This window comes from Pagrus pagrus, assembly GCF_965226575.1.
Source record: "Pagrus pagrus genome assembly, chromosome: 21".
NCBI classification, from domain to species: domain Eukaryota; kingdom Metazoa; phylum Chordata; class Actinopteri; order Spariformes; family Sparidae; genus Pagrus; species Pagrus pagrus.
The window spans coordinates 8,588,204-8,609,294 of NC_140208.1; the positions used below are offsets into that span (position 1 = coordinate 8,588,204).

General features: G+C 42.2%; 1 protein-coding gene across 1 annotated transcript; it reads left to right on the forward strand.

Moving 5' to 3' along the window:
- Window positions 1-536: 536 nt before the first annotated feature.
- Window positions 537-18,665, forward strand: cUnh10orf90 (chromosome Un C10orf90 homolog). Its single transcript, XM_084341409.1, has 11 exons — window positions 537-798; window positions 914-1,688; window positions 3,187-3,250; window positions 5,589-5,680; window positions 8,061-9,387; window positions 11,504-11,653; window positions 11,967-12,091; window positions 12,782-12,953; window positions 14,476-14,539; window positions 15,060-15,147; window positions 18,269-18,665. Exons 2-11 carry the CDS (start codon window positions 1,098-1,100, stop codon window positions 18,305-18,307), a joined length of 2,712 nt encoding a protein of 903 aa, XP_084197535.1. The 5' UTR covers window positions 537-798; window positions 914-1,097; the 3' UTR covers window positions 18,308-18,665.
- Window positions 18,666-21,091: the final 2,426 nt, after the last annotated feature.

Consider the following 21,091-nt stretch of genomic DNA (forward strand, 5'->3'; position numbering starts at 1 on the left):
GCTGTTAATACACTGTGAAACACTGAAATTCATTAAACATCAAAGCAAACGTGTTTTTGGAAGAGGTTGTATCTTTACAGATCTGTCTTTCACTCCCTCTAAATGCAGTCATAAGTGCGATCTTGCCTCCGGCTAGAGGCAAGGTTCCTTCTGTCTTGTATAAAACCTTCACCCATCCATTGTGGGACGTCATGTGGGTCACGGCAACTTATCCGAGAGGACACTGGCCCATTTTTAAGACAGTCTTGCAGAAGTCACATGGCTTGGGGAAGAGGCTTGAGGATAGCAGTGCCTCATCATCAGCCACCAACCACGAGATCACAAGAAGAGCAGAAACATGGGGCCTTCGACAAAGAGGATTTCTGAAGCAGTAAGTGACTCGTGGAATAACATGGATAATCTGCTCATTAGTGATGCTCCATCATTTGTGAGGACGACTCAATGTCAGGAAGTTTGATTCGCTCTTTGGTGCGTCTGACTCGCTTAAGCCCCCCAAATTAGACGGTTTCATAATTAAAAACACTGATCTGATGTTTAAATGGAGATCCTGTTACGTCAAGGTTCGCACCAACAAGTGTTTGTTTTTTCCTTAAGCCCGCCCATCCCCTCTATCTCTTTCCACCTCCCTCTGGATCATCAGCCCTTGTGCTCTGTAACTCTTTTGTTCACCAAAGCATCCCTCACATTGCTACATGCCTGACTGGAGACAGTACCCACTAGCACCTAGTTTATGTCAAGACAGAGGGTGTTTACTTCCAAACACTACGGACTGAGGAGAGTTGGGAGCATGTGGACAAGGTGAGTAACAGCAGTACTGTGGAGTGGTGTAATGCAAGCAAGAAATTGAAAATTGTTCAAAGAGTTATAATAATTTGCATTTATTTCTCCTTCCTAACTGTATTTCTCATCACAGATCCATAACAAAGATGACTTCAGGCATTCCTGCAGCTACAAATTCCTAGCAGTGCATTTCTGGCATGCCACACAGTAAGAAGTCCAGTTGAGCCAGGGGATTCTCATTAATACCTCCACTGTAAAGGGCTTTCATTGTGGGCTGAAACTCGAGAGCTGTGAGTAGTTACCTGAGCTCCGCAGAGATGTCTCTCCGCAGACCAGCTGCCCACCGACGAAGAGCCCCGGGTTGGAGGAGCTCAGGAGATGAGACCTACTGGGAGAGCTTAATAGCCGAGGGGGAGGTTGTACCCCGTGCCACTCGCCCCCAACGTGCACCCCGGCCCCAGAGTGCCATTGAAGGGCGACAGCTGGATGGCTGGCTGGAGCACCTGCAGAGGATGCAGAACGACCTTCTCAGAGCCCCAGTTCACGATCAGGTTCCAGCTTTCAACGACCGGACCACATCCATGCCTGCTCTCCACAAAGAGCCAACCAGACGTGCCTGGAGACAGCCAGGGATTCCTTCCTTCAGCAGGGGTTCAACTTCTTGTGGGAGTCCCAGCCTGTGTGAGAGTTCGCTGGGCAGCCAGGACTCCCTCCAAACTGGGTTTTTTTCTCCACCTGAGCGCAGAGAAAGCTGGGAGAGAGCTCACATCATGCAGGCCCCAAGCAAGGAGCAGACTCAACTCAGTTATCTTGCTCCAGTCAAAATTGGGTGGCTGCCTATCCAAAGAAGAGTGGTGGTGGCTGCTGCTGGCAGCCAAGGACAGTTTTCGGACCACTCTAGCGCCCAGGTAAAACACTTAAAACTCACAACAAAGGCTGAAACATTTTATTCATAAGGTTTTCTGACAGAGCGGATTCCTGGAAACATTTTAGAAGTAAGCAACCCTGTTCATTTTGGCAGTTTCAGGCCACCTTACTTTTATTTTGGAGCACAGACAAGTCCCGTCTCAGAGAAATGTCATAGAGCACCTTCAGTCTGTTCTTCAGGGTATAAACCTGCAAAGACTTTGACTGATTTCCCCTGGATTTGGCACCCACATCCTCTCAGGCTGTGTGATTGTGATTCTTACATGTTTGTTAGACATAGTGAGCTCTGCAAGTCTGAACGTAAAGTGCTGTGTAATGGAGGTGATGTTGCGTAGTGCCAGGCGAGGCAGACTAAAACACACACAGTGCCACAGAGAGACATTTGTAGTCAAGTCTCAGTTACCCAGGGAGAAGGCAGAGCTCCGGCATCCTTTTAAAATAGCTTACTCTGCAGGAACGCCACGCATTCTCGAAAGGTTTACGACTCATTTGGAGCTGTGGCAGCAGATATAGAGTTTTGTGCCCTGAGAGGATGCAAGTCAATGTACAGAGAAAATGCAATGGGAGTCTCAGTCAGGAAGTGAACTGATAATATGACTTCAAAATCAATAAGTTGCTGTGCTGTACCAGAGATTTGACTGAGAGCACATCCCTTCCCTTGTGACTCTTCACTGGGAGAAAAAAAAAAGAAAAAAGCATTGTGTGAAGTCATTGTTGAGATTTTGGGGGATTTTCACCACAGTAGGAGGACAAAATAGCTTAGTTTTTGTTTACACTTTGCTTTTTATCTGTTAAGGGTTTCTAACAAACAGGATATAACGTGTTAATTTAGAGTTGAAGTTATGTTTTGTTGCCTTTGGTTAAAGGACAGACTAGCCTTTACCCGCTTTTTCTGTCTTTGTGAGAGACTAAGCTAACTGGCTGCTAGCAGTAGCTTCATATTGACCGTACACAAATTAGCGTGGTAATCTTCTCATTTAACGCTCAGAAAGCATATAAGCATTTCAGCTAGCATTTCGCTAGCAAGATATAATGTGTTTCGTTAGCAGCGCTGAGATATTTTGGATACACAAAGACTGGAGGACTAAGGGATTAGCTTTCCTGGTTTTTTTTGTACATTTAGCTTTTCATAAGGGTTTAAACAAACAAGTTATTACATGTTAATTAGTAAGCTTTAGAGGTGTTGGATGTTTTTTTTTTTGGACAAAGGCTGGCTGGCCTTTTCCTGTTTTTAGTCTTTGTCAAAGGCTAAACTAACTGGCTGCTGGCAGTTAGCAGTTGCTTCACATTTACTCTATAAACATTGAGTGATATTGATCTTCTAATGTTGGACCTTTTCTAAAAAAACGTATCAGATGCCCAGATTTTGATAAATGTTTTTTTGGCTAGGTAGGCTAATGTTGATGCCAGGGTATGCTACTTTTTTGGCGTACTCAAGTTTTCTAATTGACCTTTTCATTTTTTTCTTGTTTTTTACAGGTAAAATTGAAGCAGCCCATCACCCCAACAATTCAGAAGAATCAAGCAACAGCCAGGCACCAGGGTACGTAGGCTACTAACATGCAATTTACAGTAACTTGTATAACAGCGGAGTTATTAATCGAGTACATTCAAAAACACCCCTAGGATCCCAACAAATGCACGATTATGCTGCTGTGCTCATTATGTAAGAGTTGAAACCAAACTGAGAAACATGACGTGCTCTCTATGCTGAGCAGAAATTTCCCCACAAACACACAAATGTTCCGTTTAAATTGATATTAAGCGCCTGATCGATGCTCGAACAATAATGTCCACGGGGTAACTGCAGAGGCCGGGTTAGCCAGAGGGAGAACAACAACTTATTTCAGGGCTGACTTGCCACACAGTTTACCTGCCTTCTAATCAGCTCCTTGCAGCAGTGTTGCCCCTGTCCTCTTTCAGATGCTCCACGCTGACTGACTGGATGATCACTTTAAACAACAGCCACCCCCCACCCCCGAAACAAAGTCAATTTCAAGTACAACTGCTGCCGACTGTTGTGCTTCAGTATTCTGGCAGGATTTCAGGTAAAGGAAATGGGTACTATTAGGCCTCGAAAAAGGTGAGGAAAAGAGATGAGGGAGGTAGAAGGATAAGCAGAGATGCAGACTGATTGGAGAAGGCGCCCTGTTAATCTTTGCACATGGCAGCCCCACACAGCCCCTTGGTTTGATCTGAGGTTTGATCTCCCAACCTTGTCCTTGTTTATACATAGATTATCCTGGCAAGGCTCGGGCTGCTGGTAGAAATCAAAGCAATGCATCCATAGTGGCGAGGAAAGTGTAGGTGTTTTAATCATACGCCTGATTACCTGAGTATTTTTGTTTGTTGCTTTAAGTTAGCTATGGATCTTTGTGTCCTTAATAAATTCAATATCTTATCTTATCTAACATCATATACACTTTAATGCACAGGTGACATAAGGAGAAGTATAAGCATGTAGAGTATTATTAATTATAATTTTACATCTCCATATGGTCTCTAATATTGATGAGATTGTTAGCTTGACCAAGCCTTTTGAGATTTATGCTGTATTAGCATAATCTTGTTGGTTGTTAGTGAGGGCCATCAATATGCACATGTTTAGTTACCCTACAGTGAATAATAACAAATCGCAGGTGCATGTACACAAATTGGCCAAAGCCACCAATGAGTTTAAGAAAGGAACACAAATCTCTGCAGGACTGCACCCAGATGTGTCTCGTTTTGACGCTGGTTGCTTTCGCTCAGCTGTCGGTACATTTTAATCATCAATCCCACAATCTGAAACCAAACGAGAGAAAATCAGAAAATCCCAACCACAGTTATTCCAACAAGAATTGACTTGGTTGCACCCCAGCTAGCAAATCATCCCACCGCTTTCTCATCATGTTCCCCCCTCTCTTTCTGCTTGTTGCTGACAACCCTCACAGAAGTAGTTTTAATCAGACTCAGGGTCTCATTGCAGACACTAAGTGCCCTCTCCCTCCATAAAAGTCACATTTAACAAACTTTAAAAGGCCTGACGTTAATTAGCAAATGATAGTAAAATTGGATCTGGTGCTCCAAGGGCCTTCATGTTTAGACAGGCTGGCCAATTTTCACCCCGGCTCGCACTTACTATTTAGATAAAACTCATGAGGATGAGGAATAAATTGGGAGGGTGGTGACTTCAGAGGGTATTTGCCATATGGCCTTGCTTCTTTATCTTCCTCTGGGAGATTATTAAGGTCAGCTGTTGATTCAGAAAACAAGGGTTATTTGAGCTCAGCTAGTGGAGGTAATGAGAGAAGCTTTCGGGGGGGGGGGCTGGGCACAAGTTGGCGTGTGGCCTTTTATGGAGACATAGTGATAGCAGAAAGTGGGACAATGTGTCAGAAAGACTCGAGTCCTTTGTGACATCCCCAAGGACACGTTTTCTTTATTCTTCAGCTGTAATCACGTTTGCAAAGTGGTGCAATTCTCACCTTGTCTCTTGTTTTCTCCCTCAAAACGAAAATAAAAAAACCACAGCAGATTATCCACACAGCGTTCGAGGGTTATCCCAAAGTGAGAGCCAGTCGCCATGGTAACAGCAGCAGGTGTAAATGCAGCCAGGCAGCCAGCGAGGGGCGGGGGGGGGCAAGAGAGTATCAGTCAGGGCTGAGAGGCAGAGCCAGTCAAGTCGCTACGTCTCCTGAGAAAGCAGAGAAGTGGCTCCGGGGTGGTGCAAGATTCACTTTACTGTGCCAACGTCAATTATTGACAGTGTCAACATTGTCACACAGTCAGGGAAAACGCCTGACTTGTGTGTGTATGTGTGTGTGTGCGTGTCAAAGAGAAAGAGAGAGAGTCTCGTGAGACATGTGACAGCAGATGGTTTGTTTTGCCTTTATACATAGATGAAGAGGTGGAGAGAAGTCGCACCAGTCCGAGCGCTTTGGGTGCGAAGACGTGGTCGGCACCTGGTAAAGACTCTTCCATTACCAGACAGGTAACTGATAACACCTCTTGTATAATGTTTTTTTTATTTTCACTGAGCTCAGGATGAACCAAGAGACAGCAATAGTAGAACATTGTGATGGATCTCGACGAGTCTGTGCGTGTTGGGGAGTGCAGTACGTTGGCCCGGATGCTGCGGTGAAATTAAGTCTTCTAATCCTGATGTTATGCTCGTATTTTGCTTTCAGATGCTTAGGCCAGCGTCTCCAATTTCTAACCATGATAGATTTAGTGTTTCACTGTTGGCTCGGTTGGACACCCGTAATATCGGGAAACCAACGGCCTCATTTATCATCACTGACTTGAAAAAAGTTCTAGATTCTCCTTAAATGTTCGCACTTAGAATAATAATGTTTTTATTTTTGTCATTCAGTTTCATTTCGCTTGCCTCCTGGACGCCTAGACTCCTCCACGTTCTGACCCCTCATTTATGTGCCAAGAGAGTCTCACTTACATGAAGAAATGTCTATGAGAAATCATTTATGTTGCAAGCCATGCCCGACTCATTAAGACGGAGCAGTTTAAGAGATCAAAGATGAAAAACTGGTATTAGACAAGTTTTTTGCCTCAACTTATCATTAAAAAAAAAAACTCCACTATGCTATTTCGTCTGCCACTGGGCACAACATCTTCCAGGAAAATGAGGCTGACTGGCGATCCGATCCGGGGGAATTGTTTGTTCCACTTTAAGTTCAGAGAAGAAAAGAAAATGCTCTAAAGTACTTGAAACAGCGGTTTAATGTATCAGAGAAAAATACAGCAGATCAAAGCCTCTGTAAACAATGCCTCCTGAATGCAGAATACAAAAAAAAAAAAAAAAAAAAGTGTTAACATCAACACCAAAGCAACTGGCTGATGTCAGACCTCCTGACTTTATGGAGCATTATGATCACAGATGTCAGTGTCTGTGTGCTCGCCGCCTGCAGCAGCGTTTACCCAAGGCAATGCAAGATTAGACATTTTGTACAGACGACAAACTAACTGTTGCCTTGTATAATATTTAATTGGACTAAATTGCCTGTAACCTTAAAGGGACAGTTCACCCCAAAATCTAAAACTACATTTTCCTTCTTTCCGTAGTGCTTTTTATCCATCTATAGTGTTTTGGTGTTAGTTGCCACATTTTTGAGATATCAGCTGTTTGTCTTCTCAGGAATATAATGGACCTAGATGGCACTTGGCTTGTAGTTTTCTAGAAATAATGACCTGGTTGCTCAAGATAATCCATGGACCTTGTTGTAAGCAGTTTCATTTCCTGTGACGGCGCAGGATTTAAACATTAATGGCGTCCTCCTCGGCTGAGCCGTAATGCAGGGGTTACCAGCCTATTTGACACTGAGAGCTCCCTCAAGGAGAGAGAGAGTAGTATGGAGGGCAATTAATCGATCGCGGATGGCATCATTCTCAGTTCAAAAATAAAAACACTGTTATAAATCTAATAGGTTACATGGATCAGGAGACCGTCTAGGTTTAAGTGGGCAATCGCAGGCAAGTTATAATGTGCAATATAACACAGTATTATAGATATGAATTTTTGATTTTGGGGTGAACTGTCCCTTTAATAACCAGTGTCTAATTAGTGGATTTGTGTATGAATTTGGTCAAAATTAGAGAAATATATCAGTGGACTACAGTAAGCATCTATAAAAGAGATACACTTTGTCTTGATAGTACACTCACTTTGGCGAATATTATTTTGGAGACAGCCCCAAGTTTTTATGCAAAAAAGCTACAACTACAAACTCTAAATCTCATACTTTGTTTCGAAATGATTACTGCCATGGTTTATGCAGCATTGATAAATGAGAGACCAGCGAGGTATGTCACATCGTAAAAACCTGCAGGCAACAGGGACGTATCAGGATCTCTCCATGCTCCATAAACACCATCAGAGTCCTCTAGCCGTGGACCAGGGTCTTTTTTTCCCCTCTCAGTTTCTATTGAGGATAGAGTCTCATTGTGATTCTGCGAGGGATAAGTCACGCTGTGTGCTGGCTTCGCCTGCTGCTCCTTCCATTGCTACTGGGGCATTCACTGTGTCAAGCATGGGGAGAGTCATCTGACTAAAGAACAAACAGCAAAGGCCTGAAGAAAGACAAGACAGCTGACCTGCTATTGAAATGTAGTATTAGAGAGATGTCATATTGTCAATATTGCTGCATATATCAATATATGCTCTGTTTTCTGTGTTTGCCACTCGAAAACAGGAGCTCAAAATTGCCTAGATGAATGTACAGCATGTGTTTTATTGTGTTGATTAATGACACAACGCTTCACAAAAGACATTAGCAACAACAGGAGGGCGGGATGGGGTTTCCATGCATAATTAAGGATATTTATCACATAGCATCTCTTTTATCCACACGCTGTAGGTGCCAGAAAAACTAAGCTTTCCGGCCAACGAAGGGGACAGACCTGTGGGATGGCAAGCTCTTAGGCGAGGCTGGAATGCCAACAGGGTATCAGCTTTCCCTGGAGGCAGCCAGACCAATGAGCTCTCCACGGGGACCAGCTATGACCCCAACAGGAAGTCCCCTTCGATGAAAACAACCAGCACGGAGCACCTCAGGCATGGTCCACATCGAACAACGTCTGCTGAGCCCTGCAAACCACACACTCTGCTGCAAGGGACAAACAGCACAGAGAAGTCGTATACTCCTTTGCATAGGACGAGCAGTGTTCAGCCTATAAGGGCGACAGCCCCGCTGTGCAGAACAAACAGCAGCTCACAGCCCTCACACACACAGACGGGCTCTGCTGTGACGACAATCATCCCTCAGAACAAAGCTGGCTTCTCCTCCATCACTATATCCTCCAGGAAAGTGTGCAGATCGGCCAGTTTGCCTGGCTCAGACACCCAAAACCACTCCTCCCAATCCCCTACTACGCCGATGGCACAGCAGTCGACAGACCCAAACTCCAGGCAAGTCACAGTGCAGAGGAAGGCCACTATAGTCAAAGTGACAGAGCAAAGGACGATGTCCAGCCCTGGCCAGAGCAGAAAAAGTACTGGGGCCCCACCAGATAGCCATGCTTTGGACACAGTGGTCCACAGAAGAAAGGCAACCATAATCAAAGTGACAGAACACAGAGAGAGCTACAGTCCAGCCAAAGTGGGATCTGGGACGAGGCCCCCACAGTACAGGCACAGCTACACAGATGGACTGTACAAGGGAAACAGCATGTGGAGTCAGGGAAACGCTTCACAACACAATGCAGCACCTTCATATCACCATCTGGATTCAACAAACTCTGCTGTAGCACCAAATAAATCCACTTCAGATGCAGAGAGAAATGGTGGAACGCTACACAGGTCCACGCTGAACCTCTTTATGAGCAAGCCCCCTGCTATAGCAGCACCAGCTCCCTCAGAGGTTCCTCTGAGGGCTGTTGGAAAGAGATCGGACAGGCCGCACAGACCACTGAGCTGCTATGGCAATGTGTTTGGACACACTGAGCCAAGCAAGGAGAATGTGACTCGACCGACTGCCAGGAAATTGAGCTTTGGGCTTGCACATGAGACCAATATCAACCCTGTGAACCCCGACAGTAGTTTCATCAGCCCTCGACCGGCGGTGAAAGAAGCAGGTCAGTTTGTGGCAGACACCCTCAAGCCAAACGGAGGCGAGAAAGAGGGATTGCCGCCAGAGAATGCAGAGAGGAGAGTGTCCCCCAGTCTGACTCTCATCAAGGCCCCGGGTATGTATCTCTGTCCCACTCCGACAGTCTTCTTGTCAGCACACTGCCTCCTTTTGTCTCTGATCTCCATTTTCAAAGGATGGCGATGTCTAAATATACACTTCCTTTGAGCCATTTGAGTGTTCTGGCTTGAAGCTATTACACACACCTCAGCGTCCTGGGACTGAACTCTCAGGTTTGATATTGTCTTTCACCTTTGATGTCTTATTGATAGGCATAATTAGATTATATTGAGTCCTTTATCTGCTGCCTTGAGAGCAAGTGACACTCGTGCCAGATATCTGCGCCGCTGTCAAACGGCATCGTCGAGTTTGCAGAGGCCCCAACTGCACCTTCAGACGCTCGCTCATTTTCACCTTCTCTTATTTACCCACGCACCTCTTTGCATGCATTATCTATTCTAGTCACCCATTTTCACTGACAGCACAGGGGAGGAAGGGAAATCACACATTGCTAAACATGGTGAAAATAAGGTCTAAAGACAAGGTGTTAGAATCAATTTGCGCATCCAGATCCTGCAATGCAGCGATTACATTGCGGTGTGTCACATTGTGGGGACTCATTGGCCACCTGGGGGCCAAAAATCCAGTCTCACAAAGTTTTCTATTTACTTTAGAGCTGAGACATGGGTTTTGTTAATGGTTTGACTTTGGCAGAGGTAAAGGCTAGTGATGTTAATTAGCTACAAAATTATGTTGAATGCACTGATTTGCTTTCTGACCGAGAACTAGATGAGAAGATCAATACCTTTCTCACCATTGTCTCTTGGTTATGAAATTACAGTCAGAAGAAGGTTAGCGTAGCTTATTATACAGTCCAGAAATGGAGAAACTGGGTTAAAACAACATCTCTACAGCTCACGGTATATCTAATTATCTTTGTTTGACTGGGTGCATGAGGATGACAAGATGATCAACGTGATGATAAATGAGCTTTAGAGGTACCGGGGGCCTGTTTTCACCCTGCTTCCTGTCTGTATGCTAAGCTAACCATCTACTGGCTATAGCTTCCTATTTAACCTACATATGCAAGAGTGGTGTTGATCCTCTCATCTAACATGCAGTGTTTGAATACTGCTGTCTTCTTTATCTTCATTTGTCCAAATTGTATTCATTTATTTGTCCAAATATTGGAAATCCGATTTTGAAAGTCTGATGTCAAGGCTTCAGGCAGTCAAGTCTTAGCCCTAATTTTTGAGACTTAAACATAAGACATGGAACTTTTAACTGGTAGTGAAACAGTCTCAATTTAATACTGACGCCTCTATGTAACTTACGTAAAAGACAAGAAGATTGTCTATTTCTGTATAGTTGTTATATTTGTTCTTAATGCCGGTCACAGGGTCGGATTCTGACTTATCAGCGTTGTAAAAGTCCTAAAAATAAAACTGTTTTTCACTGCGGACTGCTGAGGAGTCTCACAGCCTGAGGAAAAAAAATGATCTGTAGTTTGGTTGAAGTGTACGGCACTGAAACTTGTTTGTTTACTTTGTTTCACCGTAGTCAAGTTACAGTAATTCATCTTACACAGCCACAAATAGATACATTTCCTTAACATGCACCCTCCAACCCACTGTTAAAAACACATTACCTCTTTCTTTCCTATACTTAGACAAAAAATGCGCGCACTAGCCAATCTTTATGACAGGAGGCAGTGGTGCTCATACCGTTTTTGTACACAGGGGCCGCCAGAATCAGCATGCACAAAAGTTCCTTGTAGCAGCTTTAAGTCGCCCTTTGATTATGTAAATTGGCTGAAAGAGTCAGCTCGAGCTATTATTTAGGAATGCTGAATATTCAGGTGAATTAGTAATACGAGGAGGGAGTTTTCCGCTGAGCATGTGTGTTTTTCTGTATTCATGATGCCTTTTCTCTGCATGATATTATTAATTATTCTTTAATCACATTCATTAACAGTGTCATCAATTAATTACAGAGGCCTGCGGCAACATCATTTAAATTCAACATCTGATGCAGTCAACCTCTGAACGAGGCAGGACATCACGAAATTGCGTCAAAATCTGCCCGTGGTGCACAGCAGCCGTGTAGCTGGATATCAGTCAGCGACACTGTTTTACTTACTCTTCAGTAACATCAAAGTCCTCTTGCAATTTCAGATCCCCACTTGAATCAGTCCCCAGAGGAAGTGCTTGCCCTCAACGCAGCTGCCATCATAGCAAATATCAAACTCCAAAGACAACTCAGTAAGAAGAAAACGCCAAATGGCCGTTCTGAGAAGGACTCCGCACCACCCGAGGGAAACACTGGTATTATTACTTCTCTCTTCCCCTCATATGTAACCATAATTTCTAACCTTATAAAACATTGATCTTCGTTACAATCAACTGAAAATGGTGCAAGCTCGACACTTTCTTTCCAGTGCTGCATCTTCCATTGAATCAATACAGATATTCCTCGACTCTTACATGCTGTGGCTGTTTGATTCATACCGAGAAGTAATATGTCACGGCAGGCCTAGAGGGCTATTGAGCAACTGTGCATTGCACTCAGGCATGCGAGGCCGAGCCAGGTGTAAATGAAACGCAAACAGTTTGATTTTCTCTGCCTTCGTGGTGACAGATGAGGGGAAACGCATGAGGCCACATCCAGATCAGAGCCCAGTCCAGCGCCAAAACAAGCCTCATGCAGCTATTGTTCTCCCGACTCCTGCCCCCGAAAGGTCACCGAAAACTTTGTCTCTACAGGTGAGTTCAGAGGTATTTGTGAGATTTATGGCACCCTTTAGAACAATGTAGTATACAGTGTGCTCAAGGGTTGCGATCAGTAGAACCAAAGATTGATGTTCCTGTCTTGAATTGCTCAATATTTTCTTCTCCACTCATGAATCATGTCAACAATGTCTGTTTTTGCAGGAAAAAATGAATAATTGCCACGTTAAAATCCCTAAAATGGTCCCTACTCCTTTATAAATAGGGAAAAAGTCTTATGACTTGATGCTTGATTTTAAGTGAATGGGTCATTTTGACCCTGAAAAGAAGAAGTGTCTCTTCTCCCTTTATTAATATCACACTAAAGTTGTAAAATGAAACTAATTTCAAAGCAAACGATTTTTTCACTCCAACATTTGAGTACAACCAATTTACATTTGGCATTTACAACCAAAATGCAGTTGCAGCTATTAAATGCGATAAAATATCTGGTTTATCTTTCAGTTATGAGCCATTTAATGTTTATTCATTAATCTGATCGATAGATTATTAATGTTTGTTTATGAACTGGTTGCTGACCTCCTATCGTTTTCCAAAAGTGGCCTCCGGGCAAAGCAAGGTGAGCATCCTAGTAGCTCTAGGGCTGAATTCTGGGGTGGAGTTGGCTATGTGGGGTTGGACCTAAATGTTTTGTCAAGAAGAATAATATGTTCCTGGTTTTGGCAGGAAGCGCTGCAGAGGTCCAGACCAGACTTCATCAGTCGTTCCCAGGGCAGAGTGCGAGAGCTGGAGCGAAGGACACAGGAGAGGAGGGAGCTGGCGCATTCAGTAGACCCACAGTCAAAAGCTGCTCTCCGGCAGAGGAGAGTCCACAGGGCCCTATCTACCTCGCTCAACGGTACATGCCAGCAGCCCCCCGCACGTCTCTCATCCACTGTACTGCCCATTGTCCCACTGCAGCTGCAGTGGCTGTTTGCCACGTGAACAATCACACACACACAGACACAAAACAAAGAGCAAGGAGGGGGTAGTTTCATCCAGTGTGTGTTGTTTGTCAAGGCTCATGCAAATATTTTTGCATTAAGCTGCTCATAGGTAACATTTTGCTCAATTATACAATACATTCACGTTTACATTTTGCTCAATGAAATCCTCTAGTCAAACCCAAAATACTGAGCAAAAGTAATACACAGGGTTGTCCACCACAGCTACTCAATGTCAGGCAAATTAAAGGATAAGTCAGTCATTATCTACTCACATTTGTGCTGATGGAAAGTCGGGTGAAGTTTTTTTAGTCCACAAAACACTTCTGGAGCCTCACAGCAAAACAGCCTCGCAGCATTTTCCTAAGCAACTGAAGTAGATGGGGACTTGTTTTAAAAAAAAAAACAGCTGAAAAAAGACATGACATAGCTTCAAACAGCTTCTCCGGCATAATTCCAAGTCCCCAGAAGCCCCATGATCCCAGATTGATTTAAGACAACATTATTTACACCCTTGCCACACAGTTGAGCTTGTGCACCCACTCCAAATGGGGTGCATGATAACGTTTTTAGCTTGGCAGCTACAATGAAGATTTCGGTTTAACAAGGAGCATAAAGGAGGACATAAGGAAAACGTGCAAAGAAAAACACATAATGTTATCACATTACAGGCCAGGTAATGAAAAGGGCATCGAAACTAATTTAACGGCAAAAAGAAAGAATGAGAAGAGAACTGGCACACCTGTCTAGGTTCAATAAAAGGCACTTGAAGTAAGATATGAAGCAAATGGCTTCATTGTGTGTATACTGTACATATATGTATAATATGCAGGTGCTGCTCTATTGAATAACAAGGTTTGAGAATGTTTGCCGGCATCGGCATTCAGTGGAAATATGTGTGTCCTTCAAATGTCATTAAGCTCACGGTTGCGGTGTTCTGCCTGATGACATATCCATTGAGGCTGCACAGTAAACAATAAAGAATTTAAATTTGAGGCAGAGATTTTTTTATAGCTCTTTCTGCCCTCTACTGGCCATTACAGAGAAATACAGCATTGGGTCAAGAGAGAGATTTAGACTAGTTCAGAGAGTTTTAAAAAAAAAATGACATAACTGCATTGATGTCTTAATCCATGTGATGATCTAATATAGTGTTAGATGTCTTGAGAAGTTAGTAGAGAAGGTGGAATTCAAGTTCTTAGTTCACATAATCTTGTCTGTTCTTTGTGGACTTTGCAATATCATCTTTTTTTCTGTAAGAAAGGAGGCTTTCAGTCTCTTCTAATACCAGAAAAAGCTACAGTGATTCACTGCCATGCTTTTGTCCGCCTGTGTGTGTGTGTGTGTGTGTGTGTGTGTGTGTGTGTGTGTGTGTGTGTGTGTGTGTGTGTGTGTGTGTGTGTGTGTGAATGTGTGTGCACGTGCTCGTGTTTCCAGATAACCTTTTCAAACCCAGAGATAGAGCCATTACTGGGCAAGAGATGCAGCTCAGATCTAAGCGGTGAGTTCCATCTCAATCTCTGCCGTTGCGTCAGATGCTTCTTCTTTGTAGGCAGATTCATCCTTATCTCATGGATTGCTCTCACATGTGAAGGCAGGGCCGGTATCTGTGACATCTCCATATAAAATGCACTGTTCTCGATTCTCTGCTAAGACTTTTGCTCTAAAAATGCTTTTTTTTTTCTCTCTTCCTTGTCTCACTTGTCTCTTTTTCCCCCTTCTTGACAGATCCACATATTGATTAGGCTGAAATGTTAGGCTGAGTTGTTAGATGTTGGATTTATACAGACTGTAGAGTTGCATACAGTTGATATACAGTAAGTAGTTGCATAGGGAAAGTGATAGAGTGTAAATGTGACTTTAAAATTGCTTTTTTAAAGGTTTCTAGGTGACTTGCTTTTGGATAATAAATGTGTTTTGGTTCTCTGTTTATAAATATCAACCCTAAACTTTAATTTTTTTTTTTTACCAGCAGCTCTACCGACAATCATAAAAGACTGAAAATAATAATTTTGTTGCAGTACGCACGCAGAGGTGAAGAGGAAAAAAGAAGAGAAGAAGAGGGAGGTGTGTTTGAGCAACAGGCAGCGAGTTGAACTTTTTAAAAAGGTAATGTTTATATCTTTTAAACCGATATCCATCAAGATCCTACCAACCTGCAGTCAAGCATCATTCAAACCCACATGATTTTATTTGGTAAAATGTTACAGCGGTACACAAAAATGTGAGTATTTACAAAGGAGCGAGTGAGGAATGAATCAGGAACTACTCGATGATCATTTGTGACGAGCAATTCCTGAATAACTGTGATTCAAGGACTATATAGTAGATAATGATGAGTTACTAGTTAACTGACTGGGAGATACTTTCCCTTTTTGTGCACCTTCAAGTATAGTGGAACATAATACTGAGTAGTTACTCAATTGACTCATGAAATACTAATTACTTAATCATTAATGACTATTACAGACTAGTTACTACCTTTAGTTTAAAGGTGCAATAGGTAGGCTTTGACGCTTTGGGGTGGCGGTCGACCCGATCCACAATCCTTAAGCACCAGTATTTGACAAGTTGGGAATTACACACAAAAATCTACTTTTCTTACAAATAGCACCTTTAAAGAGTAACAAATGATTAAATAATTAGTATTTAACGAGGCTACTTGGTAACTACGCTATATTATCTTTCACTTTTCCTGTAGATGCACAGAAAGAGTAACTAATGATTAGATAATCAGTAATTAATGAGTCGTCAATTGTTTTTACCACTCAGCGGCTGGTTCATAGTTAATCAGGAAAAACTCATGAAGAAAGTGGTCAGTATGTCGCTTCACAGATTTTTATGAACTAGTCATTACCTAATGATTCATTAATGTAGTATCTCCCAGTCTGTTCTGTAGTAACTTATCATTATCTACTATATAGTCCTCAAATCACAGTTATATAGGAATAACTGATTGACAATTCATTAAGTATCAAGTTGTTCCTGATTCAATTCTTACTCTCGCCTCAGCAACTACTCATATTTTGGTGTACCTTATTGGAAAGGAGTTATTTTTATTTCTTCTGAAGATCCCAAAGTTTCTAAATAATATATACAATACAATATACAATAATATATACAATATAATATATCAATTTGATGGAATGGTGCAGCTATAAAATAGTTTCAATGAAGAGGGAACCTCATACATAATATACAGTATATGATGCTGCCAGACAGTGTTGAATAAGAAGAATTATTCAAACTGTGTATCAAGGAGTAAATATAGTAAATAGAACAAGATCCATCTGAAATTACTGCGAACAGCCTGTTTTTTATGCTCCAGTGGTCGCCTCTTAATATTTAATCGGCACACATGCCTATTTTGACCTCCCCGAAGTTGCTATAAATAAATATGTACACAGAAATTATGCACTGAATCACCAAATACAAACCTGAAAATATGAAATAAAGCAAATAACCTCACAGCTCACCACACTGCTAACAAGTACTTGCCTGAGACACTGAGCAGAACATTAATTGTGTACATGACCCACACGCAATTGAGCAAGTAATAACACACCTTTCTCCTACAAGCTCAATTAAACCTCGCAAAGGGTGAAACATTTTGCAGTAATGGCCAACGCTAAAGGCCTGGAGTAATAATCCAGCTTTTCCTCTCTCCTCACAGCAGTGTAGCCGCTGAAAATAATGGCTTCAAATCGCCTACCATCTCCATTACGGATCACTGAAAAGACTGGTGTTGGCTGTGACCAATGAGGTTGAACTTCAAGGATGTTCATACAAAAGCCTCAGAGAGGCACACACACACAAACACAGACACACACACGTTTGTATAAACATTATTAAGGATGGCCATTATAAGTTTGCAATGTTCATAAACATAACCAGCTGCTTTATAAATGATTTATAAAGCATTCCACTGTGTCTAACAGTTTAACTGACTGGAAATGTACCATTTATTAATGATGGTTATTATAAAGTGTTCCTCCAAAATCAAACACTGAAAATATTGCACCTAATGTGAAAAAAAAGGTTCTGCAAATAATAACTTTTCTATTTAAACATCTCAAAACACTTTCAGCGCAAATAAAATACATTTACAGCTGGTCAAACCATATGACCCTTACAAAAACAGTAATGCCCTTTTAATGAGTTAATCGATCAGTGGTCATCATGAAAATCGGTTTCATAATTTTTAATTTGAAGACTCAATCAATAATACAATTAATAATCCCTGAAAATGTAACTTTAATCAAACTGCACTATTTTTTATAAAGTATGATTATAGTTCATACTAATAAAATGAAAACTAAAACTATGTATCATCATCTTCACTGAAACTATTTTTAATAGAGAATTACAACATCACATGTACATTGGTTGTAAGACTGCAGATTGTTTCGGGGTTTCTCTACTGATTTTGGGGAAGACGGGACACAGAGTCAGTATACATCAAATTAATATTTCAGGGTACATCTCCCTGTTTGAGAACATGTCCATGTGTTCCTTCAGTCCCATCACGTTGAATATTGAAGCTGTTGGAGGATTTCTTGAGCTTGCTTTCAGAACAATGTAATTATTACTCCACCAGAGGTCGCTGCTGCCAAACTTTTGCTAGTTTCTTGCACTTCTCCCACAAGTTTGATTGAAAAGGCTGAAGAAACTACACCTCAGAGGCATTTTCAATTTGTGAAGCAAGCGTTATTAGTTCTTTTATTTGCTGTTTTACACGATAAATAATTATCACCCGCTACAGAAAGAGTTTGATTTGCTGGAAGAATTTCTCTCATACACACTGAACCCTACAACCTGCCCCTCATTATGGAGAGGAACTGTGAACAGTGTCATTGTGCTGAGTGTAAGAGGCCCGTGTTCCTCGTAAAACAAAAGGCCCTTCAGTGGCAGAGAGAGCTACAGTGCCGTGCCACCATTCAGCCGGGCTGCAGACAGTGTGGGTGCCCACACGCAGCTGCTCCACCCACACTGCTGCTGTGGCAGATAACGCAGCGAGGTGGGCCCATGCCAGAGATCCAGCAGGTCCTGAAAGAGGAGCTGGGAACCTGAAACGTGGGCTTCAATCCTGTTTTTGTACGGGATTGTTTGATTCCCATCGGAAGCTGGAAGAGAATGTGCTTTGCTTTTGTGAGGACTGGATCGCTGATCTATAGTCCTCATTGAGTCATAAGCGTTTTAGTAATCTGAGTATTCTGTTTTCTGGTTACAGAGATTGTTGGATCAGGTTCTTCAAAGGGGCAACAGATGAATTACTGACAGCTGATGATGAAGATGAAGACGGCAGAGCCCGTAGCATTGTATAACGCGCTGATGAAGTGAAGACTGTCCTTTGACGGGGCTGCGTATGAATTGAAATGTCAGCGTATGTTGTGATATAACTACTTGTCCTTGAGCGCCTGTTGTGTTCTCTCTCATATACAGCACATTTGCGTTACAGAGCACAACATCTGTTTTTCTGCAATAAGATAAATCCATGACAACCTTTCAAAAGAACCCAGAACATCATTTAACGTCACTTACTGCTGTTTTGAAGGTTTTTCCAGAAGCCCATCTGGATTTAAAAAAAAAAATATTATAATGCACAATAAAAATGAGTTTTAACTTGTTTCCCTTATTGTGACTCTTATTTTATTTCCTGATCCAACAAAAGTCCTTGCTCATTTTCTATAACACCACACAAATATAACACGAACATACAAACCTGGTAATACAACTTTTTCACATGTTTTTGTTAATCTGTCATACAAATCCAGCAGATGTGTCCATCTTTGTTTATATAAAGAAACAGAGCAGCAGTTTGTGACAACTTAAAGGCATATTATCTAATATTTCCACAATTAAATTAGACTTACATGTTTTATTGAGTAATGTACTTAAATCCTAGAGAAAAATGTGATGTAATTTAAGGTAACAGTGTGCTCATCTGGTTGCCCATCAGTGCCACCATATCCCCTTCACCCTCTCTACGAGGCTATGTTTCCACCCGTGTCCGTTTGTTTGTTTGTTGTTTGGGTAGCTGGTTTGTTGCCAGGTTTACACAAAAACTTGATTTCCACGGATTTCCACTCGGATGGAGGATGGATCGCAGCCCAGAATAGAGCCCATTAACTTTTGGTGTGGCTCCAGGCGTTTTTTCTCACTTCCTTTAACATTGCAAGATAGGAGGTTTTTTGGTTAATTTCTCAGGGAATAAAGCATTGATCTTGATGGAAAAACAGTTTAGCGTGTTTTTATGGCTGGTATGAGTGAGTGATTACAGTGATTACAATTTGATGGAGATCCAAATAAAAAATCCAGATCAAGCGAATTTAAATCTATTTCATTTGATATCAGATAGGCCTGACTGAACTACAGGCGACTGAAGGTATGCGCTTCACTGAATGCCTTCCTAGTTGTGCAGTGGACAGAATATATTTGATACACTTGGACAGAAGAGTCCTTAAAGATTCTGGATTTACCTTCAGAGCGGCACTAAATGATCTTCTGCACTTTTGAAAGATTGCCAACGGTTTTTCATTGGAGAAAGACAGATGCTCGTCTGTGGGGTTCAGCTGTCCCAGCTGTCCTTGCAGTGGTATGCAGTCACAAATGAAGATGGCCAAATAGTTTTACTGTATGAAATCACGTCTCAACATTTCGGTGCAACATCCAAGAGCAGTCATGAATGCGTTTGTATCTTGTTTTTCACTTGATTGCAGTCGCCTTTCTTTTCCAGCATACTTCACTTGATGGGATGCAGAGTAACCTCTCCCCGCACGATAAAGCACTGACGCAGCCGCTTTCACATGATCTCATGTGATGTGAAGCAGCGGTACAAGACAGAATCGTTCATTATGCTTCACAGTCCCATCCAGGACAGTCTTCAACCGTCGTCCTCATTACACAACCAATAAGCGAGAAAGAAGCCAGGAGTGGCCTCTGCCATCATTCAGTGCCAGCTATTAGCTGCTATAATGGAGGAATGTGACCTCTTCTCACTGGAAATGCCCTGTTAATGGACAGTGCTGATTTGAAAGGAGCTTTTGTCTCTGTCTTTGTCTCATGATGGACCGGGGTCTGCCATTGCAGATTTAGATTTGCGTGGTTTGATCCAAAGTGAATGTGGTCAGAGTGCTTTGCTTGCACAATGACGGAGCCGGGCACAAATCAAAAGTGAGACGTGTGGGAATATTTTATTTTTGGAATAACAGACAACAGAGCAGATGCGCTTCACAATCCCTAATTGTTATTTTAGTCATTAGCCTTGAATGTTAGAGCTCTGTCATAGTCCAGCTGTTTCATCCATCTGAATTTGCGCTGATGTCTTGGAGAAGACAGGCGACTGCTTCAACTGTTTTGGTAAACCTTTTTTCATGTCAGTGCACGTTTGGATGGAAGAAGATTATTAATAACAGCAGTAAAATGAGTTATTTAGTCTGGAAAGTATAATAAGACAACTGTTCACCATAACTGCAGCTTGATGGAAGGCGATTTACTACCACGACTTTACAACTCTCCAAAGTCTTCACTAAGCAAAGTAACATAAAAATAATTGAATTATTTATCCTTTTACTTCATGTTTTTATATTTGAGTTATGGATGTCTTGGATGTTTAATTTGACTCCAAATGTGACTATAAAAAATTGTCTCCTGCCACCCGAGTGAAGATTTTTTTCCCCAAACTGCATCAACACAGAGGTCGGAGGGAATAACTTCCATGAAGCTGGGATTTATTATTGAGCACTATCTGTCCTAGCACACTAACAGAAAGCCCTGTTTTACTGCCTGCTCCCCTCTGCACCTTATCATCTTCCTCCAAGCTTCCCCTGCTTCTTAAAAAAGAGCAAAAGATCAGCTCTTTGTAACACCCCACCAGCCGAATGTTGAGTTCCAGTATAATCAGCATGCAGAGGAAATACTCCTCAGTATTCTTCTTTATTTCCATTCGTATTTGATCCTAAAGGAAGAGTTTGGAGAGGTTTCTGAGCGTCATGACACTAGGCTGCACCCCATGGTTCCTATATTTCAAATGGTGTCAGGCAGCAATTGGATG

What these genes read in the sequence shown, in the direction of transcription:
- cUnh10orf90 (XM_084341409.1), top strand. Translation starts at nt 1,098, where the DNA reads ATGTCTCTCCGCAGACCAGCTGCCCACCGACGAAGAGCCCCGGGTTGG. An exon ending in AGCAACAGCCAGGCACCAGG is followed by an intron (nt 3,251 to 5,588) that starts GTACGTAGGCTA and finishes CTTTATACATAG; the next exon opens with ATGAAGAGGTGGAGAGAAGT. An exon ending in CCTATCTACCTCGCTCAACG is followed by an intron (nt 12,954 to 14,475) that starts GTACATGCCAGC and finishes TCGTGTTTCCAG; the next exon opens with ATAACCTTTTCAAACCCAGA.